Genomic DNA, 24,375 nt, shown 5'->3' with positions numbered 1-24,375 from the left:
GGCTTCCCTGGTGGCGCAGTGGTTGAGAGTCCGCCTGCCGATGCAGGGGACGCGGGTTCGTGCCCCAGTCCGGGAAGATTCCGCGTGCCGTGGAGCAGCTGGGCCCGTGAGCCATGGCCGCTGAGCCTGTGCGTCCGGAGCCTGTGCTCCGCAACGGGAGAGGCCACAACAGTGAGAGGCCTGCGTACCGCAAAAAAACAAACAAACAAACAAACAAAATTTAAACCACACAGCAGGGAATTCCCTGGAGGTCCAGGGGTTAGGACTCAGTGCTTTCACTGCTGTGGCTCAGGTTCAAAAAGTAAACCACACAGCAATGTAGTGAATCAACACTGGCATTCTTTTTAAAATGATGTAAATTAAAATTCAAAACTTACATAAGAGGACCTCACACATAGTGTTGTTTCATCAAACTTTTCCTCCAGTTACATATGTATGGGGGTCGTGATGTAAATGTGTTTCTTACAATGCCTGGGTTAAAAAACCTTGAGAACCACCAGGCTGAAGAAATCCTTGCTCATTTCACAAGGACACATGTTCAAGATGCCCCCTAAGGCACTCTTGGGAACGTTGAAAAACCGTAAATTTACAAGATGTCCATCAACAGGTGGTGGGAAGGAACAAATGTATTGTGGCAGCCTCACAAGGTGGAATACTGCACGGTAGTGCAAACAGTATGTGCAGAAAGCCCCACTTAGTACACAAGAGGTGGGTGAGAGAAGCAGGTAGCAGAGTTTCACACATTGAACACATCAATTTCAAACACACACACCATGTTGTTCGAAGCTATGGATATTATAAAGGGAAAAGCTGTAACGACAGCCTGGAGACAACAGATGAGTGCTTGCTAGATGTATACCACACCACCTCTATGATCTCAAGTCTCTTGGACAAGGACTAGCTCCTTCCCATGGTCGCACAGGAATGGCCCTTTTCCACTCACTCAGCAAGTGTTTACGGAACACCTACTGTGTGCCAGGCCCTGTTTAGGCAGGGGTGATTCATCAATGGATGAGACAGATGAAGACCGCCACCTGGGACATATCCCTGGTGGCGCGGTGGTTAAGAATCCACCTGCCAATGCAGGGGACACGGGTTCAAGCCCTGCTCTGGGAAGATTCCACATGCCACGGAGCAACTAAGCCGGTGCGCCACAACTACTGAGCCCGCGTACCACAACTACTGAAGCCCTCGTGCTTAGATTCTGTGCTCTGCAACAAGAGAAGCCACTGCAGTGAGAAGCCCGCACACCCCAATGAAGAGTAGCCTCCGCTCACCGCAACTAGAGAAAGTCCACGGGCAGCAACAAAGACCCAACGCAGCCATAAATTAATTAATTAAAATAAATAAATAATAATAAATAAACGACAAAAAAGAGAGAGACCTCCACCCAGTGAAGCTAGCATTCTGGTGGGGAAGATGCAGACGAAGGGCAAAATCTGTCGCTATCAAGCACTCACTGCAAACTCAGAGAGCGCACAGACCTGGGTCAGTTTTTGGAGTTACGGCTGGTGGCCCTGACTGCTCCAACCTCCAGCACTATCCACAATTCAGAAACCAACCAGATTCAGGGAACACGCTGTCCAAGGAAGCAGGCAGGGCTCTGATTTTCACTGTTATGCAAGCTCCTTACCACCCGGAGTCCAGGAGCAAAGAGCTCCTGGCCAGCAGCCCCAGCCCCTGAAGGATTCCGGCTGTTACCGAGCAAGGGGAGCCATGGGGGACTTGGAGCACAGATGGGACATGATGTGACACATAAGCTGACGGGCTCCTGCTGGAGACCTGACGGTGGGGAGGGCAGAGGCAGGGGAGCAGGGAGCAGTCCCGTTACAGGGAGAAGGGGTGGTGCAGTGGCTGAACTCTGGAACTATATTGGAGGTACAGGCATGGGACTTTCAGGCAGAGATGATGTGGGGGTTGGTGAAAGGGAAACATCAAGGCGGACGGTGGGGAACGTGGGCAGAAGACGGAGACGCTATTTACAGAGAGTGGAAGGACTGGCTTTGGGGCCCAGAGGTTCTGCTGAGGACCCCACAGTCTGAAGTGTCTGTCCTGGGGGACCGGGCGGGGGGCGGTGAGGGTGGATGACAGCTTCAGGGAATTAGGGGCCTGTGGGTAAGGGCACCTCAGTCCACGACCGGGGTTTGGGGATGAGGGAGAGTTCGTAGTGGGCAGGGGGGAATCGGTCTTTGGAAGAGCAGAGGGGGGCGGGCAGGAACAAGGCTGTTGTGTGAGGAAGACGAAAAGAGGGGAAAGCATCCTTGGGAGTGCGACACAGGAAACTGAACAGGTTGTGCAAGCCCAAACCTTGTGAGACGGGGGTGGAGGCGTTTGCACCTAGGCAGGAGGGCGGAGGGCTGCGCACCTGAGAGAATGAAGACAGGCAAGGACCGGGAGGAGGTTAGGGAGTCGTGCCCTGGAGGAGGGAGAAAGAAGGGGAATCCGCCCACGCGGGAGGAGAAAGGACGAAGGGAGAGGAGGGGGCTATAGGGGCCCGCGCCCCATGGGAAGAGGCGAATGGGGGTCTGCATATCACGGGGAGGAGCGAAGAGGGGGTCCGTACCTGACGGGTATGGGGGAAGACTAGGGGGTCTGCGCGCCATGGGAGTAGGGAATAAGGGGTCCGCGCCCCATGGGGAGAACGTGAGATAAGGGGGTCCGTGCCACTCAGGCAAAGGTGTCCCCCCCCACTCCCGGGCACCCGCGCCCACCCCGCTCCCGCCCAGCCCGGAGGTGGCCGCCGCGCAGCTGCCAGTCGCCTTGGACGCCCTGACGCTCCCCACAGCCAGACCTAGGGCTCTCTCCCCGCCCGGGGGTTGAAAACCGAGGCCCACGAACCACCTGAAGGGAACTCAGCGCAGGACACCGGACCGTCGACTTCCTCTTCCCTGTCAGCGCGCCACCTGGCTGTGCGCATGCGCAGGTTCCGAGCTGCGGCGGGCGGGGTTCTTTCCCAACTCTGTAGGGGGTCGTGGTGACTCACTGCTCACATTGTCTGTGCTTACCTGGACTATGCGTCTTTGGTGAACTTTATGTACAACATCAGTGTATCATTTTGATGTACGTTCCTTTGTCCCGAAAATGTGTATGAATGTATCTTTGACCTCCAGCAGGTGGTACAGTTCTCAGAGCTTTTTGAGAGTCTCCTGGGTTATAATCCTCAGTTTGGCTCAAATAAAATCCTCTTCTTTCTCTTCTTAGTTTGATTGTTCATTGAATTTTCATGGACAGGTTAAACAGTTGCCATGTAACCCAGCTATTCCACTCCAAGGCATCTACTCAAGAGTACTGAAAGCATATATTCACAAAAAAAAACTTGTACATGAACAATCATAGTGGCCTTATGCATAAGAGCCCCAAAGCGGAAACAACCCAAAGGTCCATCAACTGACAAACCAAATGTAGTATAGCCATATGATGAAATATTATTCAGCCATAAAAAGGAACGAAGTACTGACACTTGCTACAACACGGATGAACCCTGACAACATTACGCTGAGTGAAGTCACAGCACCTGTCGTATGATACCATTTATATGAAATGTCCAGCGTAGTGAAATCTGTAGAGACAGGAAGTATATTAGTTGTTGCCAGGGGCTGGAGGAAGGAGGGAATGGTGAGTGACCGCTAATTGGAGGGGGAGGGGTAATGAAATGTACTGGAATTAAAGAATGGTGATCACTGCATGACCTCATGAAAATACTAAAATCCATTGATTTGTACACCTACAAATTTTTTCTACTTAAAAATTGTTTAATCTATTTTACCAGAAAGGATTCAGTTGAATTCCTTTGGTCACTCTCAGCCTAGACATCCTAGACTTATGTATTTGCTATTTTCTTCTGGGTTAAATACACTCTCAACCTATTCATCTCTTAGGGTCTTAAGTGCTGCCCTTGTAAATGTGTTTTTTTTTAATTTGGCAAAGGCAGCCTTGAACCCTATACCCGCCTCATCTCCAGTGAAGCCATTTCCCCAACTGCTGTCCACGAAGGGATTTCACCTATGGCCTTTTGCCCCTCCCACGGTGGAGGGGGTCTCTTCTCCCTAAATCCCATTCTCTCTTGGTCCATAACATCATCCACCCTTAGCTCCCCTCCTCCCTTCTTGGCCATTTCATCTTCATCTGGCTGCCTCCTTTCCGTTTTTCCCATGGTTGCTTGCTTCCTGGGTCTCCTCCCTGAGTGTTCCCCTAACATGGTCTGAGGTCTACAAGGCTCTACCTACCTTATCCTGCCCACTCCCCTCACCCCTTTCTCCCTCATGCCTCTAATTCCCCTCCCACATCAGCACATACCACTCCCTGCAGGGGCAGTCTTCCTTCTCTACCCCTTGGTTAATCACTCCTCACAGCTCTCTGCTGTTATTTTGTTTCTTTTTCCTATTCAAGTTCACGTCGATGCTTTTGTGATAGTTTGATAAATGCCCATCTTGCTTTCTAACTAGCCAGTTCCACAAGGCTGGACACATACATCGACATACATCGGAGATGCTCATCAAGTGTTTGTGGATTGAATTAACTGGAAGATGTTTTCCAAAACATGAATCATGATTGCTGGTGACAGCTGAGGCTCTGGATGTGATTTCTTATTTTCATATTTTTCTGGACATTCCAAGTCTTGGCTTTCAGTGAGCAAGGATTACTTTAGAATCAGAAAACAACAAAGACATGCACCCAAGGTGTGGCTGCCCACTGTTCACTTGTGCTGGTGTACCTCCATCTAGCTCTTTTAGTTCAACAAACATTTATTGAGTACTTGTTGTAGTATTCCAGCAGCCAGGGATAAAGCAGAAAACAGAACAAGGTGTTTACAGTCCAGCAGGGAAAGTAAACAAGCACAATGTATCAGTCGCATGGGTTGATGCCTTGGAGAGACATAAAGCAGGGAAAGAGGACAGAGTGTGACTGTTGGGCAGAGGCAGTTGCAGTTTTAAATAAGAGAATTCGGGGAAGGCCTCACTGAGTAGGTGCTGTGTGACTGACAAATTGCAGGAGGTGAGGACCTGAGCCAGAAGGTGTTGGGGGAAGAGGATCCCCATGCAGAGAACAAGGATTGCAGAGGCCCTGACATGAGAACATGCCTGGTGTGTATGAGGAAGAGCAGGGAGGCCACTGAAACTTGAACAGAGTGACCAAAGGGGAGATGGGAGAAGAGGGAACAGGGAGGTGACGGGGCTATCAATTAAAACATTATGGGGCTTCCCTGGTGATGCAGTGGTTAAGAATCCGCCTGCCAATGCAGGGTACACGGGTTCCAGCCCTGGTCCGGGAAGATCCCACATGCCAAGGAGCAACTAAGCCCGTGCACGACAACTACTGAGCCTGCGCTCTAGAGCCCACGAGCCACAGCTACTGAAGCCCGCAAGCCACAACTATTGAAGCCTGTGCGCCTAGAGCCCGTGCTCTGCAACAAGAGAAGCCACTGCAGTGAGAAGCCCGTGCACCACAACGAAGAGTAGCCCCTGCTTGCCGCAACTAGAGAAAGATCGTGCACAGTAATGAAGACCCAACGCAGCCAAAAATAAAATATAAATTAATTTATAAAAAATAAATTAATTAAAAAATTGAAATTTCAAAGGCTGGCCAGGATGCAAAGCATCACAAAGTCTCATTTGTTGCTGGTGGGAAAGCAATATGGCACAACCGCTTTGGACAGGAGCTTTGCAGTTTCTTACAAAGCTCAACACAGACTTACTGTAATGACCCACAATCGCACTCCTAGGTATTTAACCAAGAGGAATGAAAACCTACGTACTGAATGTTTGTGGTCCCCCACCCCATCCCATTCATGTTGAGCTCCTAATCTCTAATATGCTGGTATGTGAAGCTGGGGTCTTTGGGAGGTGATTAGGTCTGAGGATGCAGTCCTCATGAATGGAATCAGTGCCCTCATAAACAAGACCCCAGAGAACTCTCCTGCCCCTTCCACCATGTGAGGACACTGCGAGAAGACGGCCATCTATGAACCAAGAGCACATCTGGAACTTCTACACATTCTTAGGAGATGGACTTCTATTAGAATGCTGAAAGGTTCCTTCCCCTCAGCCAGTGAAGGGGGCGGAAGCTGGGAGTACAGGTACGGGGCATCTCATCCTTAACTTTTCTGAGATCTCTTTTCACTAATGGCTGTTCATTAATAGGACTTAATTTTTCAAGACTAGTTCTGGAATTTCCCAAAGGGCACTTGGTTGAGCAGGCCATGCTTTCTCTCAAAGCAGCAAACAGACACCACCAGAGGGTTTTTTTGGTTTGTTTCTTGGCCTCGTGGTAAGGCCTGTGAGATCTTAGTTCCCCAACCAGGGATTGAACCCGGGCCCCCAGCAGTGGAAGCACAGAGTCATAACCACTGGACTGCCAGGGAATTCCTTTTTTTTTTTCAAGCTGAGTTTTTAAACTTGCTGGGCAAGGGAATGCACACCGAATACTTCTCCAGGTAGGAGCAGGGAAGGTTAAAGTTCTAAAAGAACTAGAAAGGGCAATGTATTCATTTCCTATGGCTGCTGTAACAAACTGCCACAAACTCTGTGGCTTAAAACTACACAAACGGACTTCCCTGGTGGCGCAGTGGTTAAGAATCTGCCTGCCAATGCAGGGGACACAGGTTCGAGCCCTGCTCTGGGAAGATCCCACATGCTGCGGAGCAACTAAGCCCAGGTGCCACAACTACTGAGCCTGTGCTCTAGAGCCCGTGAGCTGCAACTACTGAGCCCATGTGCCACAACTACTGAAGCCTGCGTGCCTAGAGCCTGTGCTCCGCAACAGAGGCCACTGCAATGAGAAGCCCGCGCACCGCAACAAAGAGTAGCCCCCGCTCACTGCAACTAGAGAAAGCCTGCGTGCAGCAAGGAAGACCCAATGTAGCCAAAAATAAATAAATAAATTTATATATATTTTAAAAACCACTACACAAATGTATTCCAGAGCCAGAAATCTGAAATGAGTCATATGAGGCTAAAATCAAGGTGTCAGCAGGGCTGGTTCCTTCCGGAGGCTCCAGGGGGGATACCAGTGTCCCTGCCTTTTCCAGCTTCTAGAAGCTGCTTCCATCATCATATCCCATTCTGACTCTGATCCTCCTGCTTCCCTCTTGTAAGAACCCCTGTGATGACACTGGGCCCACCCAGATAACACAGGATAATCTCCCCGTCTCAGATCTTTGACTTAATTACTCCTTCCAAGTCCCTTGGCCATATAAACCATCAGAGGTTCCAGTGATTAGGATGTAGACCTATGTGGGAGGCCATTATTCAGCCTATCAATGAGGGTTCCTGACTGCTGTGTTTTATTTTTATTTTTTTGTCTGCGCCACGCAGCATGTGGGATCTTAGTTCCCCAACCAGGGATCAAACCCTCCTGACTGCTATGTTAATCAAGTATTGCAACCCAGCCTGTGGGAGAACAGAAGAGGGCCTGGGTCTGGACAGGAATGGTTAAAACTAGCCGTACTGGCCACCAATCAGTCAAGGCTTGTAAGAGGCTACGCCCTGGGGCTTCCCTGGTGGTGCAGTGGTTAAGAATCCACTTGCCAATGCAGGGAACACAGGTTCGAGCCCTGGCCTGGGAAGATCCCACATGCTGCGGAGCAACCAAGCCCATGTGCCACAACTACTGAAGCCCACACGCCCTACAGCCCGTGCTTCGCAACAAGAGAAGCCACCGCAATGAGAAGCCTGAGCACCACAACGAAGAGTAGCCCCTGCTCGCCGCAACTAGAGAAAGCCCACGCACAGCAACGAAGACCCAACGCAGCCAAAAATAAATTAATTAATTTTTTAAAAAAAAAAGAGGCTACGCCCTGGGTCTCTCTCAGATTCAGCTGTTAGCCCTGGTGTAGAGAAGCCCAACATCCAATTGCAGCATCTCCAAAGCAAGAGCTGCACCAAGGAGAGTTTTCCTCTTGCATTGCCCTGCGGGGGGTGGGGTTGGGGTTGGTGTTCCTAATTTGTATGAAGGTGAGGTGTAGACTATCAGCGGCCCTGCTGCAGTCTCAGCCAGGAGGAGGCTGAAAGAGTGCAAGGAGGACCAGAAGAAAGAGGGAAAGGGCAGGAATGAGTTTTCTTTAATGCTTGTGCTAGTTTTCTATTGTTGCCATAACAAAGTACCACAAACATAGCTTAAAATAACGCAGATTTATTATCTCATAGCCTTCATTAGCTCAGTGACCTTCCCTCTGACTCTGCCTCCATAGGAACAAGTCAAACTTCCAAGGGGAGCCACCCCGGGGCTCCGAGGCTATGCCAACCAGTGTGAGCAGCTCTCAGCCAGCCAGCACTGCAGGGCCTCAGGAGGGATGCTCCCAGGTCCTCCCAGACCTCTCTGTAGTCTCCTACTCCCCATTCCCGGAGACCTACCCTCTTCTTCACAATAACACCCTCTCATTATCCAAGTCCCAAAGAAAGAAGTTATTCTTAGGCCCTGAGCTGTGGGATGCTGATTCAGAGAAGTTTCTGCCGAGATGCCCCCATCCATGCTTACAACTGCCCTGCGACCCTGACTTAGCCACTTCTGGTTTTAAAAAGGTCCAAAGAAAACCCAAACTCACCTCTTTTTATCTCCACCTTTTTATTCCTCATCAAATGATTATAACAATGTATGATTTGTGATAGAGGAAAAATCATACACAAGTAACAGTCACTTAGGAGACCCCATGTTTATTTCTCTATGATCAACTCCCAACCTACATCCGTATGTGTGCACACTTTACATGGCAAATTTTCTATTTTATGCTTTTGGTTGCCGGCCATATTATAAGCGTTTTCAATATGGCAACAAAACCTTTATCATCATGGTTTGGCATGGTTGCATGGAACAAATCACAAGTGTCCCAAATGAACAATGAGGGGTGACAATGTAAACATAACAACTCAGTGTTTCTCTGTTTGTTTGTCTCAACAACTAAAGCAACGCATCATATTTCTCAGCAGCAGCCCTTTCCTTCTTAGGAGAACCTGCTTTGGTCTCCATATTAAGAGGAATAACATCACTGTTCATTCACAAGCGACTTCCTCACCCAGGTGCCCCTGCTGAAACGAGTCCTCAGCACCTGGCAGGAATGTAATGCGGAAATACATTCAAATGTCAATCCGCTGTAATTCTGTGGTTGCTGTGAGTTGGAGCACTGTGTGGGGTTTCTCACCAGCATGGCTTTGCTGACACAGCTAAGACAGCAAGGGCTCCTGCCGACAGCTTCCCTTGCTGGATTCCAGTAAGAGTTTGCTTACGAACAGTAAGGCAGACACTCCCTCTTAAAGGATTCCTCTTCCCGATTACACAGGCTCTTTCCAGTTTAAGGACTCGGATGTACGGGTAGGTGAGTTCTCCAGGGAAGTATCTACCTGACTTTCTCAGGTTTTATTCCAGTGTATGCACTATCATGTTTGGTACAGGCTGAATCATCCCTGAAGCCTTTGCCACATTTACTACCATCCTGTATCCTCTGCAAGAGTTCCCTAATGTATAGACTTAACAGGATGGCTGAGGAATGTCTCACATCCACCAGTCCGCTGGACAGCTCAGAGCAGTCTTTTCCACTGACAGGGAGGAGCCACCCCTGAAGACACTTCTCTCTCACATAGGTTTTTGAGAGCCAGTCGGAAGATGAGTGTGGCCCACGTTCATTAAATATCCATGGGTTGTTCTCCAGGGTGTGATCTTTGGTGTCGGATGAGGGAAGAGCTCCTTCTGAATGTTTTCCCACACTGAGGACAATGACTGGGACCCTCCCTGCTGTGGAGCCTCTGATGTACTGCCAGGTGAGAGTTCTGCTTGAAGGACTTTCCACAATCTGGACACTGGTACGGGGTCTCCTTAGTGTGAATTCTCTGGTGTTTGGTCAGACAGGAGCTGTCCCTGAAAGCTTTACCACACTGATTACACTCATAGGGCTTCTCGCCAGTATGAGTCCTCTGGTGACGTATGAGGCCGGCGATGTTCCTGAAAAGTTTCTGACACTGATCACAGCCATAGGGCTTCTCACCAGTATGAATCCTCTGGTGCCTGATGAGGTAAGCACTCTCAATGAAAGTTTTCCCACATTCTTTACACTCATAGGGTTTCTCCCCAGAATGGATTTTCTGATGCACAATGAGGTGAGAGTTACGGTTGAAGGATTTCCCGCATTCCACACATTCAAAGGGCTTCTCTCCAGTGTGAGTCCTCTCGTGCTGGGTGAGGTATGAGCCATCTCGGAAGGCCTTTCCACATTTGCTACATTCATAAGGCTTCTCCCCAGTGTGGATTCTGAGATGCACAGTGAGGTGGGAGATGTCGGTGAAAGGCTTCCCACACTCATTACATCTATATGGTTTTTCCCCTGTATGAGTTCTTTGATGCAGAATGAGGGACGAATTTCGGTTGAAGGTTTTCCCACATTCTAGACATTCATAAGGTTTCTCCCCAGTGTGAATTCTCTGGTGTTGCGTCAGAGCTGACCCATCACTGAAGGCTTTCCCGCATTTACTGCATTTATAGGGCTTCTCTCCTGTATGGATTCTTTGATGCACAATTAGGTTATAGTTCTTGGAGAAGGATTTTCCACACTCATTACAGGTATAAGGTTTCTCTCCAGTGTGAGTTCGGTGATGCAAAACAAGAGAAGAGTTCCGTTTGAAGCACTTGCCACATTCAGTACATGTGTACAGTTTTTCTCCAGGGCTGTTCCTCCTGTTTTCATTAAGAGATGAACTCAGGGTAAAGATGTCCCCAAAGTCCTTACCTTCATACAGTTTCTTCCCTCTTTTCATTATTTTTTGTTCAACAAGAGGGGTAAAATGGTTGAAAGACTTAACACTTTCAGGGTATTTATAGGGTTTCTCTCTAGTTTGAGTTCTTCCAAATTGAATAACTTCTATGGAATGGTTGAAGGCTTTCCCACAGGTGTCACTGTCACCCGTTCTCTTAGCTACGTAACTTTTCTGACAATTGTGTAAAGCTGGGTCACAATCCAGGCTTTTAACACCTGAGCCACGTACATGGAAACCGTTTCTTGTGGAAACTCTCTGACGTCGTGGAAGGTCTGGGCTCACGCTCAAATGCTCCCCAAATCTGGGATATTCACGAATTGCTTCCTGAGCTCCTGGTTCCTCCTGAGTTAAAGCTGATTGCCTCAAATGTCCCCCCTGGTTCTCACAGTCCCAACTGTTACCTAGAATGGAGAAATGAGGACCCTCTCGTGTAAATCCTTCCACCTCCATGTCACAGGACAGTTCTTCCTCAGGAATGTTCTCAGCTGTCATTTTCAATCTTCTGTCCCAGGCTGGAAAGCAAAGAATGAAAAAGACAGACTTAAGTACATGAAGTCGTGTGTGGAAGAGGAATGAAAGATGGTGACAGGCCAAGTGTGTAAGTGTGTCTTTTTACTTGTTTTCTTTTTGAAATTCAGATCTATATGAGGGAGAGATACTGTGAGAGTCGAGGGATGGAGCCAAGAACAGGCTCAAGAAGAGCCACATGGCATTTCCACCCTCCTAGAGAACAAGCAGGGGGAATGGTGTTGGGGGTAAATATCACCAAAAGGATTAGCCTGAGACATGGGAGATCAGAGGCCAGGTGTCACTCTGATGACACAGTAACACATCTCGGCCACTGTGATCTTGTCCCCATCACGCACTTCCCCTACCAATAACCAGTACACACTCCAGATCCTCCACTTCACAATGGGCTTACAATAGCATTGAATGAGCAGTTTTCACCCCACCTTTGTGGTCAGAGTTCTGCCTTCGTGGATGGGACACAACACAGGCCTGGTGACCTGACACTTCTGAAATTCCTAGATCTGTCAATGACCTTCCTGCAGGGTTATTATGAGAATTACATCATGTGTGCTGGCTCTGAGCTGGGGAACAGACAGTACTGTAAGTGTGCCAGTGTCTTCACTGTTATGGATCTTTCTCTAACCATGCTCCCACTCCTTTGACTTGAAGATATCAAGAAAACTGGCTCTCGGGCTTCCCTGGTGGCACAGTAGTTAAGAATCTGCCTGCCAATGAAGGGGACACGGGTTTGAGCCCTGGTCCGGGAATATCCCACATGCCACAGAGCAACTAAGCCCATGTGCCACAACTACTGAGCCTGCGCTCTAGAGCCCACGAGGCACAACTACTGAGCCTGCATGCCACAACTACTGAAGCCCATGCACCTGTAGCCCGTGCTCTGCAACAAGAGAAGCCACCGCAGTGAGAAGCCCGTGCACCACAATGAAGAGTAGCCCCTGCTCACTGCAACTAGAGAAAGCCCGCGCGCAGCAACAAAGACCCAGCACAGCCAAAAATAAAACAAATTAATTTTTTAAAATTTCCAAACAACAAAAAATAGAGTAAGAGTCAAAATACAAGTGGCAGGTGGAGAGACGATACTATAAAGTATAAAAGAGACAAAGGAATAGTGCCAGATATCTATAAAAAAATTCTTCCAGAATAGCACATAAAAGGGAAAAAACTGGATAAATGGTACAAGGAGGAACTTGATGGAGAGAAAATAGAAATGTCCCGAATACATGAATTCTTGCTCATTCGCACCTAAAGGCATTTACAAACTGTAACTTTAAGAATACAAAATATGCACATTTCAGATGAGTAAAAGTAAAACAAGGCACGATAATATAATGCTTGAGCAGGTCATGCAAGAAGAGAGTTGGTGGGCACGTAAAGAGGTCAGTCCACTTGGCGGTGTAACTTGGTAATGGCCATCGAAACATAAAACGGCACATTCTGCCACCTTGCAATACCACTTGGTGGTGTCTTAGATTCAGAAAGCCTGAGTCCCAAGCATAACTGGACATCAAGCTATACCTAAGGAGATGGTCTTAAAGGCCACCAGGAAAAAGACAACCAGTGAAAGAGTGAGCAGTACTGTGATTAACTTGGTAACAAAAATAGAAACCTGATAGTAATGGAAGATTACCATCAAAGTGCCGAAGGAAAAAACTGTCAGAGTGAAAGTAAGGGACTTCCCTGGTGCCACAGTGGTTGGGAATCTGCCTGCCAATGCAGGGGACATGGGTTTGAGCCCTGGTGTGGGAAGATCCCACATGCCACAGAGCAACTAAGCCCATTGCTGTTCCACAGTAGTGTTGTGGCATTGCTGCGCCACCACTACTAAGCCTGCACTCTAGAGCCCACAAGCCACAACTACTGAGCCCTAATGCCACAACTACTGAAGCCCATGCCCCTAGAGCCCGTGCTCTGCAACAAGAGAAGCCACCGCTTCTCACTGCCCGTGCACCACAACAAAGAGTAGCCCCTGCTCACCACAACTAGAGAAAGCCCACATGCAGCAATGAAGGCCCAACGCAGCCAAAATTAAATAAATAAATAAAAATTTTTAAAAAAGAGTGAAAGATAAAGGCAACTTCAGAAAAGCAAAAGCAGGGTTTATCTCCAAGGACACTTGCCAAAAGAGTTAGAAAAAAACTGTTCTTCAGGGAAAAAAAAAACCCAGAAGGAAGGAATGGAGAGAACATGTATTTAAATAATATCCAGCACTGACCGCATAAAATGAAGCAGTAACAATAACTCAGGGGTTAACAATGGGATGGACTAAAATACTGAATGGAGTGGCCTGTGAGATGAAAACAGGGTAGCAAAATTAAGTGTCCTGACATTCTTATATTGTTCATGATTCATGTTAGACCTGGTCAAGTCAGGAATAAAAGAATAAATGTCATGTAAAACTTCCAAGCCCACAGAGCAGTGGTTCTCAACCAGAGACGGTTTTACCCTCAAAAGACACTTGGCAACATCTGGGAACATTTTTGGCTGTCATAACTTGGGGTCAGATGCTACTGTAATCTAGGAATGCTGTGAAATACCTTTAAAACACAAGACAGCCTCTCACAAATAGAATGACCAGCCTCAAAACTCAAAAGTAAATAGTGCTGAAGTGGAAAAACCCTGTTACAGGAGAAAAGAATAATAAAGAAAAGGAAAAAAACGGATCAATCCAGAAGAAGGTGCTAAGGGGGAAAGCTCAAAAAGGACAAGTTAAGATAGAAAGTATAAAATAGGACATCACAATAACAATAAATGTAAGTGGCTTTGATGGGCAAGATAAACACTGTGTCAGACTGCATTTAAAAATGTGTTTGTAACAGACACCAAAAGCAAAAGGACACAGAAGACAAAAGCAAAAGTTCGGAACAGACAAATGCTAACCAAACAAAGATTGAATGGTGTTTTGCTAACCAACAATAAACTTCAAGGATGATAAAAGGGCAATATAACAATGGCAAAGATGTCTACATTAACAGCATGCCTCCAAACACAGAGCAAAGTCAGCAAATCCAGCCATACTGGGAGGGTTTATGAACCTCTTTCAGAAATGGAAATGCAGAAAGACTGAACAGAGACAAGCATAAGAGAATGTAATTAGCCAGCCTGGTCACACAGCTGACTGAAGACCCGCTACCAACAATTAGAGCCAAAGGCTTTCCAAGCACAAGTGGAACATTTGCTAACATTGGTCATAAACCAGGCCAAAGAATAAGTTCAACAAAGACCAGACCACAGTCTCTTGACTACAAATGTGTTCAAGTTAAAAACCAGTAACAGAAAGAACGCCAAATACAAAAAATAATAGTAAGTTTAAAAAAAAAACCCTATTTATTTGGAAAAATGAAAACCTGTTTCTCAGTAACTCACAGAGAAATGGTGATGCAAATTAGAAAGCATCTACTTAGAAAACACGGAGAACTGAACAACTGATGATGATGGCACATCTCAAAACATGTAGCAAAGGAGGGTGCAGCTAAACAAGTTGCTAGGCGAAAAATGTTGGTCTTTAATGCATGGGGCTTTTTTTTTGGTTTGGTTTTTTTTGTTATTGTTTTTTGTTTTTGTTTTGTTTTGTTTTTGTTTTTGTTTTTTGTGGCCATGCTATGCAGCTTGCGGGACCTTAGTTCCCCAACCACGGATTGAACCTGTGCCCTCAGCAGTGAAAGCGAAGAGTCCTAACCACTGGACTGCCAGGGAAGTCCCTAATCTTGTATTTTAAAGAGAAGACTGAAAGTTAGTGAGATCACTGTTCGACTTAAGAAGTAAGGGAAAGAGCCACAGAGAAAACCAACAGGAGGTGAAAGGAAGGTGATAATAAAGGTAAGATCAAAAATTACAGAAACCAAAAACAAGGAAACAGCCAAGAACATGAAGAAAACCAAAAGTCTGTTATTTGAAAAGACTAATGAAATTACCTTGGCAAGAGTAATCATAAAATAAAGAACAAGAAGGCATACATAGGTGATATTCGTCATAAAAAGGGGATTTAATTAAGAAACAGAAGAAAGTTATCAAAATGGCAACATTAGATTTATCCTACAAAAGAAGGCCTATGAAACATTAGAACATCTACTGATACGATTCCCGACATTTTCAGATTAAAGTAGAAGACAGCCCCCTACATCCTATCTCAATAAATTCAGAAAGTAATTTGAACAAATCTCACCCAGACTCTTGATCAAAATGTTCTCAGATTAAAGTAGTAGATGCCTTTACCCTACGTCAATAAATTGATAAGGTATTTTAAGGAAAGCTCCAACTCATGATGAAAATTCTTATCAACTATGAACACAGGGAATTAAGGTAAACATCACACGTGAGGAAACATGAGAATTGTTCAGTCTGAAGCCAAGGCCAAGACCCCAGAGGCCTGCTACGTCCACAGCATTCAACAGTGATGCGGAGGGCCAGCTGGCCAGGAGGACCATATCCCCAGCTGTCATTCCTGGCTGCTCCTGCTTTTCAGACCTCCTGAGGCTGCCTTATTACCATGCTGCATGTTTCCTCTTCTGAGCCTTCTGAGTAGACTGGGGCCTGGGTGGCCTACAGCTGTCCTGTGGAAACAAGAGATGGACAGCACCTCCCTACAAGTCTGTAAGGGGAGGATGTATGTGTGCACTCAAAAGAAATGAGGTAAGTCAGACATATATAGGATGATACCACTTAGTTCAAATTTTTAGACACACAAAGTATTCTCGAAGTAAAAATATTAAAATGCCCTGGCAACACATCTACCAAAGCTGTGATCATGACTGTCTTGGGAGTGTGGAAGGGAACAGCCCTAGAGAAGCAAAGGGAATGTCCATTTCATCTATAATAGATACTTCCTTTATTGAAATAAGACTTACATACCACTAGGAAAGTGAAAAGACAACCTACCAAACAGGAGAAAATACTTACAAAGCACGTATCTGATAAAGGACTTGCAGAAGATATAAAAAACTCTTATAGCCCAATAATTACAGGACAACCAAATTTTAAAAATAGGCAAAGGATCTGAATAAACATTTCTCCAAAGAAGACATACAGATGGCCAATAAGCACATGAAAAGATGATCAACATCATTAGTTACTAGGGAAATGCTAATCAAAACCCAGGCTTAGGGACTTCCCTGGTGGCGCAGGGGTTGAGAGTCCGCCTGCCGATGCAGGGGACATGGGTTCGTGCCCCGGTCCGGGAAGATCCCACATGCCGCGGAACGGCTGGGCCTGTGAGCCATGGCCGCTGAGCCTGCGCGTCCGGAGCCTGTGCTCCGCAACGGGAGAGGCCACAACAGTGAGAGGCCCGCGTACCGCAAAAAAAAAAAAAACCCAGGCTTTCACTGCCATGGGCCTGGGTTCAATCCGTGGTCGGGGTCAAGCCACACAGCACGGCAAAAAAAAAAAAAAAGACAATAACAAGTGTTGTGAGCATGTGGAGAAACTGAAACCCTCACACACTGTTGGGGGGAATGTAAAATGGTACAGCTGGGACCTCCCTGGTGGCGCAGTGGTTAAGAATTCACCTGCCAATGCAGGAGACACAGGTTTGATCCCTGGTCCGGAAAGATCCCACATGCCATGGAGCACCCAAGCCCATGTGCCACAACTACTGAAGCCCGCGCACCTAGAGCCCGTGCTCTAGCCCCTGCGCGCCACAACTAGAGAAAACCCGCGAGCAGCAACAAAGATCCAACACAGCCAAAAAATAAATAAATAAATAAAATGGTGCAGCTGCTTTGGAAAACAGTCTGACAGTTTCTCAAAAAGTTAAACAGAGTTATCATATGACCCTGCAATTCCACTCCTAGGTATCTACTCAAGAAAAATGTAAACATATGTCTACACATAAACTTCTCCATGAATTATGAGTACACAACAGCACTATTCATGATAAACAAAAGCAGAAACAACCCAAATAAATGTCTACCAACCGATGAGTGGATAAACAAAATGTTGAAATACACACAATGGAATATTCTTCAGGCTTAAGAAGGAGTGAAATACTGATAAATGCTTCAATAACACAGATGAATCCTGAAAACATTATACGCAGTAAAAGAACTCAGACACAAAAGACTCCATAGTGTATGATCACATTTAAGTGAAACATCCAGAAAAGGCAATTCCATACACACTGAGAGTCAATTAGTGGCTGCCAGGAGCTGGGAGAAGGCAGTATGGGGAGTGACTCCTAATTGGTATGGGGTTTCTTCTTGGATTGATGAAAACGTATTGGAAATATATAGTGGTGATGGCTGCACAACTTCGTGCATATACTAAAAACCACCGAGTTGTGCACTTTGAATGAATGAATCATATGATATATGAATTATATTTCAATAAAGCTGTGATAAGTAAATTTACACCTATAAGGGGACAAGTTTCACCTAGGCTGACCTGCAGCGCTTGACCTTGGCAGTATTTCCCCTGGGGGCATCCAGAAATCTGTGGAGGTGTCAGGTTGTCACAAAGACGGAAGCAGGGGGAACTACTAGCATCTGATGGCCCTGGACCAGGGATGCATACTTGCTAATACACTTGGGACTGCTCCACGTGATGTTTGACCAACCTGTGGACCGAAATCCCTGCAGGTATTAACCTGGGGTACTGAACTACGGAATAATACTACGTGTGTTACAAGACATCAGGGAAAAGGTGCCTTCATTTAGGGGAAGGAAGTTGAATGGAAATCCAGATACAGCCCTGAATTTATGAACTCATTCCCTATTTTGCATCTCTCTCCTTGACCAAAACTGGCCATTCCAACTCTACACTCAATCAGTGAGGGCCTGAGTGCCATAGCGGTTACTGCAAAAAGAACAATCACAAGCATACAGGAGGACATTAGGACAGACTTCAGGGAAATAGTATTAAATTAGGGTATTTAATGCAGGAACTACACTGAATTTCATTAATTAAGGTTGTTTTAAAAATCTCGTATTATTGCCCTCATACACATCTGTGTAGCTATTTTTGGCACTACAATGATACCAAAACTATGTTGTAAAAAATTCACCTTGATGCTGTTCACAAATTTGGGGGGGGGAAGTCTCTATTCCTCCCCCACCCCACTCATCCTCTGACCTCAGATATTCACAATACCACTTCTCTGGAGCCCCAGTATGACTCATTTTCCCCAGCCTGTCCTTCTCTTCCCCATGGCCACCAAAGAAGGTGGTCTCTAAGGCTTTCTATACACTGAATGTTGCCCCAGCACATGCTGAGACTTCAGGTCTGTTTGGAGAACTGTTTTCTGTGATAAATTGTCCTGATGTTGTTCCAGGTCATAGCAGAGGGGGTGACTGACCCTTCACCTGTCACCCCAGATCATCCAGACAGCCTGGGTTGCCTTAACTGCGTAAGTGCTTAGAACCTGCTTCCACCAAGGTACTTTCTTCCATTCCTATTTAATACACCTGGTCTGGATCCACCCACAACATTCACTGTTCCAGCAGCATCCAGCCATACCTCACCTCATCCAACTGCACTGAAGACAATGAATTCTGACTGTCCCATTTCTCTTAATCCAAACCTACAACCTCCAGCAGCAGACTGCTTCTTATGTTTTCCAGGTAGCTGTGCCAAACATTTAAATATAGAGGTAAGTTTTTAAATACAAATGCCTTTCCTTTTATTGATTCTTTACATTTAATTTTTAGAGTTATATGAGTATTTAATATTATCTATATAATTCTTTTCAGGACAGTAAAAGGCATATTGCTACTATTGATCATAAAGACTGAGCATTGGGCTTCCCTGTTGGCACAGTGGTTAAGAATCTGCCTGCCAATGCAGGGGACAGAGGTTCCAGCCCTGGTCCGGGAAGATCCTACATGCTGCGGAGCAACTAAGCTCGCGAGCCACAACTACTGAGCCTGTGCTCTAGAGCCCGCGAGCCACAACTACTGAAACCCACGCGCCTAGAGCCTGTGCTCCGTAACAAGAGAAGCCACCACAGTGAGAAGCCCATGCACCGCAACGAAGAGTAGCCCCTGCTCGCCACAACTAGAGAAGGCCCGTGCACAGCAACAAAGACCCAACACAGACAAAAATAAATAAAATAAAATAAATAAATTTTTTAAAAAAGTAGAACTCCTCCTGTGGAAAGAGCAGAGACAGAATGGCTTCAGACAATCCACCTTTAAAAAAAGAAGAAAGACTGAGCATTACACAAAAAATAACTCAAAATGCATCACAAGCTTAAATATACAAGCTAAAGCTATAAAACTCTTAAATGAAAAACATAGGCATAATTCTTCAGAAACCTGAATACAACACCAAAAGCACAAGTGACACAGTAGATAAACTGGACTAATCAAAATTAAAACCTTCTGTGCTTCAAAGAATGTTACTAAGAAAGTAAAATGACAATCCACAGGATAGGATAAAATATTTGCAAATCATATATCTGATAAGGCACTGGTATCCAGAATAAATAAACAACACTTACAGTTCAATAATTAAAAGACCAATAACCCATTTCATAAATGGGCAAAGGATCTGAATAGACAATTCTCCAAAGAAGATATACAAAAGGCCAATAAGCATAATGAAAAGAAGCTCAATATCATTAACCATCAGGGAACTGCAAATCAAAAACACATCGAGATACCATTTCACACCCCCTAGTGTGGCTACAATCAGTTCCACTCCTAGGTCATCCAAGAGAAATGAAGACATATTTCCACAAAAAAAACCCCACAAAACTTGTATGTGAATGTTCACAGAAGCATTATTCGTAATACTCCCAAAATGGAAGCAACTCAAATGGTTATCAACTGATGAATGGATAAACAAATTAATATATTCATACAAGGGAATATTATGCATCTATAAAAATGAACCAAGTACTGATACATTGTAACATGGATGAACCTTGAAAACATTTTTAAGTGAAAGAAACCAAAACAAAGGACTACATATTGTATGGCCATTTATATGAAACGCCTACAATAGGCAAATGCAGAGACAGAAAGTAGATTAGTAATTGCCTGGGGCTAAGAAGGATGGAGGAAATGGGAAGTGAGTGCTAACGGACAGGGGTTTTCTTTGGGGCCATGATGAAAATATTCTAAAACTGATCTGGGTGATGGCTGCACCACTTGGTGAATATACTAAGAAGCACTGAATGGTATACCTTAGAGGGTGAATTATATGGTATATGAATTATACCTCAATACAGCTATTTAAACAATTAAGCAGGTGTTGAATCTGTTGGGAGTCGGAACTACTGGTCTAGACTCCACTTGGCATGTTTCTGATATCTTGGGATTAAAGCTTGCGGAGAGGGCTTCCCTGGTGGTGCAGTGGTTAGGAACATGCCTGCTGACACAGGGGACACGGGTTCCAGCCCTGGCCTGGGAAGATCCCACAAGCTGCAGAGCAACTAAGCCCGTGCGCCACAACTACTGAGCCTGCGCTCTAGAGCCCATGGGCCACAACTACTGAGCCCGTGTGCCACAACTACTGAAGCCCGTGGGCCACAACTACTGAGCCCGTGGGCCACAACTGCTGAGCCCGTGTGCCACACCAAGCCCACAAGCCACAACTACTTAGCCCACGTGCCACAACAACAGAGCCCGTGAGCCACAACTACTGAGGCTGTACTCTAGAGTCCATGGGCCACAACTACTGAGCCCATGTGCCACAACTACTGAGCCCACGAGCCACAACTACTGAGCCTGTGTGCCACAACTACTGAGCCTGTGCTCTGGAGCCCACAGGCCACAACTACTGAGCCTGCACTCTAGAGCCCACGAGCCACAACTACTGAGCCCACAAGCCATGACTACTGAGACTGCTCTCTAAAGCCTGCAAGCCACAACTACTGAGCCCGTGGGCCACAACTACTGAGCCCATGCTCTAGAGTCCGCGAGCCACAACTACTGAGCCCACAAGCCAACTACTGAGCCCGTGAGCCAACTACTGAGACTGCTCTCTAAAGCCTGCAAGCCACAACTACTGAGCCTGTGCACCACAACTACTGAGCCTGCACTCTAGAGCCCACAAGCCACAACTACTGAGCCCGTGTGCCATAACCACTGAGCCCACGAGCCACAACTACTGAGCCCGCGCACCTAGAGCCCATACTCCGCAACAAAAGAAGCCACCACAATGAGAAGCCCGTGCACCAAAATGGAGAACAGCCCCCGCTTGCCACAACTAGAGAAAGCTTGCGTGCAGCAACGAAGACCCAATGCAGCCAAAAATAAATAAATTGATAAATAAATAAAATAAAGCTTGTGGAGAATTCCATTCCCAGGCACTCACCTCTGAAGGGCTTTATACCCAGTCTCTATGACCCTGCAGAGGGATCCACTTAAGCCCAATGACTGGATGTTTGACATCAATGGTTGCCAGACCTCAGATGACTGACCCCATCTGCATGGTTCTTGCCATCTCTGTGGATCACACATGATAATGTTTACTTCTTCAAATGATACATTCTTTAACAAAAATAAATTGTTTGCCACTAACTTTAGTCCTGTCCAAATAAAGTTACCCACCTCATTACCAATTGTGATTAACAGCCTGACTTCTTTTTTTTTTTTTGCGATACGCGGGCCTCTCACTGTTGTGGCCTCTCCCGTTGTGGAGCACAGGCTCCGGACACGCAGGCTCAGCGGCCATGGCTCACGGGCCCAGCCGCTCCGCGGCATGTGGGATCTTCCCGGACCGGGGCACGAACCCATGTCCCCTGCATCGGCAGGCGGACTCTCAACCATTGCGCCACCAGGGAAGCCCCTGACTTCATTTTTGATGACTGACTGCTGACAGCTTTCAACCCCCCATCCTCACCACCACCTACTGCCCCTTCTCCTTCTGCAAACGAGGCAAACTAACAAGAAAGCCTGAGTGTTTTCTCCTTGGTGTTGGCAGGAAGTTCAAACCATGCAAGCCCCAACCAATGCAAGGCCACCCTCATCTCAACTCCATTAATCACTACAGAAGCCCAGCGAGCTTCCTTTTCCTGCTGTCTCACGATTTTTGTTTATTTGGTTTTTGGCCGCGCCACGTGGCATTCCGGATCTTAGTTCCCCGGCCAGGGATTGAACCCACGCCCCCTGCAGTGGAAGGGAGAAGACTTAACCATTGGACCACCAGGGGAGTCCCACTCACACTTTTTTGGATCATCATGGGAAGTCTGCCCTGCTCTCCAAGACAGTCTCATTATGTGAGTGATAAACCTTTTGTCTTCTTGTGGGAGGGTGTGTAAGATATAAAAAGATGTGTGTTTGAGGCAGGGAGAAAAGTAGGGTAAAGCTAATGAGGCAAAGTATTAATAACTTGATAATCTGGATGGTTTTACAAGTGTTTATTGAACTATTCCTGCAACATTTCTGTAGGTGTAAAACTTCAAAATAAAAAGTCGAGTGCTAAGGGAGAGAAACAATCAATAGAAGGGAGAAAAGTTGCTTGCTGTGGGTAGAAAAAATAACAAAGTCTTAGTGTTCAAAACATATTTTTACAAGCCCAAGTCGCTAATAAGCAATTTTTTTTAAATTGGCAAAGGATAAGGGATCTTTCTGGGGTGATGGTAATTTTGATAAAGGTTTGGACTGCATTTGCCAAAACTCATCCAGTGATACAATGAGTATCTGTGCATTTCAATGTAAGTCAGTTTTCCCTCAAAAATTTAAAAAGCAATATTGAACTCTAACTGATGTTAAGCGTAGTAAGGTGTTTGAGGGGGGAGTGGAGTGATATCTGCCATTTACTTTGACTGTATCCCAAAAAGATTAGTGGGTGGCTAAAAGGGTGGACAAAGGGAACAAATATAGGGCATACAGCAAGTATAGCAGAGAGTTAATGAGTTGGTATAAGGACGCACAAGTGTCTTAACTTTTCTATATGTAGAAAAACTTTTATCGTAAACTACTGCGGGAAGAGGAGCTAAGGAAACGAACCCACTAAACCAAGGAAGAGGAAAGCGAAGTGGCCACTAACAGCTGGAAAAACGCAGCCCTCATTGAGAAGTGCAGCAAGATCTGATTTTGCAGCTATTAGGTGGGGAAAAAACAGGTGATTTGACACCTCCCGGTCTGCCGAGTGGTGGGAAACGGCACAGTCTGCGGACGCAACGCGGCCACCTCGGCCCGAGACCCACCGACGCCCACACGGGCCCTCCCACCACCCGGCAGCAGAAGGGCGGCAGACCCGGGGCTCGCCCCAGCGGCCGGGCCAGGACACCCGGCAGGCAGGGGCAAAAAGGCCCCTATGGAAGGACGAGCGCGGAACCGCCGGGAAACGCGGAGGAAATCGCTAGGGCGTCCTCACCCTAAGAGGGAGCTTCCACACCCGCCGAGGTACGTCCACACCCGCAGCGGGGCGTCCACACTTGCCGGGGGGTGTCCTCAACTGCAGGGGACGTCCACACTGCAGAGGGGGGGCGTCCACACCTGCCGGAGGGGGCGTCCTCAACTGCATGGGACGTCCACACTGCAAAAGGGGGGCGTCCACACCCGTCGGGGGACATCCACACCGCAGAAGGGGGGCGTCTACATTGGCCGGGGGCGTCCTCACTCGCTAGGGCCGCCGCGCCTCGGGCGGACCCCCGGCCCTGCGAGTCGGACGCGCCCACTGACCCCGGGAAACCCGCCGGCAGACGCTCCGCTCCTGCGTCACCAAGACCCAGCGGACACCGCCCCCCGCGACACACACACCGCCCTCGGGGGAAATCGGGGAACCGAAAGGGCGATGGGCGCAGCGGACTCACCGGAGGCTGGCCGGCGGCACCTGCGGCAGCGGCGGGAGCTGCCGCGGCCATGTTCGGTACAAATGCGCGTGCGCGCGCCGGGACCCGGATGTGCGCGTCCCAGGAGACTCCGCGGCCACCGCTGGACCGTTGCGGTGTAGAGACCCGACTGCCTGCGTTTCGCTTCTGCTCGGCACCGCGCCGGATCCAGTCCCCTCGCCCTGGCCGGGGGTCGGCCGCAAGGTTCCGGGCTGTTACCGCCCGCCCTGCGCCCAGTCTTCGCCTCCAGCCCAGGGACTTAGGAGCGGTTCTGTCAGGAAGAGCTGTCCCTTCGCCTCATTTATTTATTCAGTTATTTATTGATATCAATGTGGATTCGCTGACATTTATTTTCGCTTTATCCCAGGACATCATTATTGTGCAGCCTTA

General features: G+C 47.2%; 1 protein-coding gene across 3 annotated transcripts; it reads right to left on the bottom strand.

Moving 5' to 3' along the window:
- Positions 1-8,564: 8,564 nt before the first annotated feature.
- On the bottom strand, positions 8,565-24,038 carry ZNF329 (zinc finger protein 329). Of its 3 annotated transcripts, none has more exons than XM_060288915.1 (3): positions 23,968-24,038; positions 21,522-21,652; positions 8,565-11,254 (listed from the first exon to the last, which is right to left on the bottom strand). In XM_060288915.1, exon 3 carries the CDS (start codon positions 11,232-11,234, stop codon positions 9,618-9,620), a length of 1,617 nt encoding a protein of 538 aa, XP_060144898.1. In that variant the 5' UTR covers positions 11,235-11,254; positions 21,522-21,652; positions 23,968-24,038; the 3' UTR covers positions 8,565-9,617. The 3 variants fall into 3 exon arrangements, with proteins under 3 accessions (XP_060144898.1, XP_060144897.1, XP_030704224.1); XM_060288914.2 differs by lacking the exon at positions 23,968-24,038 and adding an exon at positions 21,758-21,799; XM_030848364.2 differs by lacking the exon at positions 21,522-21,652 and having other exon boundaries at positions 23,968-24,024.
- Positions 24,039-24,375: the final 337 nt, after the last annotated feature.

The sequence above is a fragment of the Globicephala melas genome, chromosome 19 (genome assembly GCF_963455315.2).
Source record: "Globicephala melas chromosome 19, mGloMel1.2, whole genome shotgun sequence".
Classification (NCBI taxonomy): Eukaryota; Metazoa; Chordata; class Mammalia; order Artiodactyla; family Delphinidae; genus Globicephala; species Globicephala melas.
The sequence above is the reverse complement of the archived record's forward strand: the minus strand, read 5'-3'. Positions and strand labels throughout refer to the sequence as shown.

Excerpts from the sequence above, each read along its gene's own strand:
- ZNF329 (XM_060288915.1), bottom strand. The coding sequence starts at position 11,234 with ATGACAGCTGAGAACATTCCTGAGGAAGAACTGTCCTGTGACATGGAG.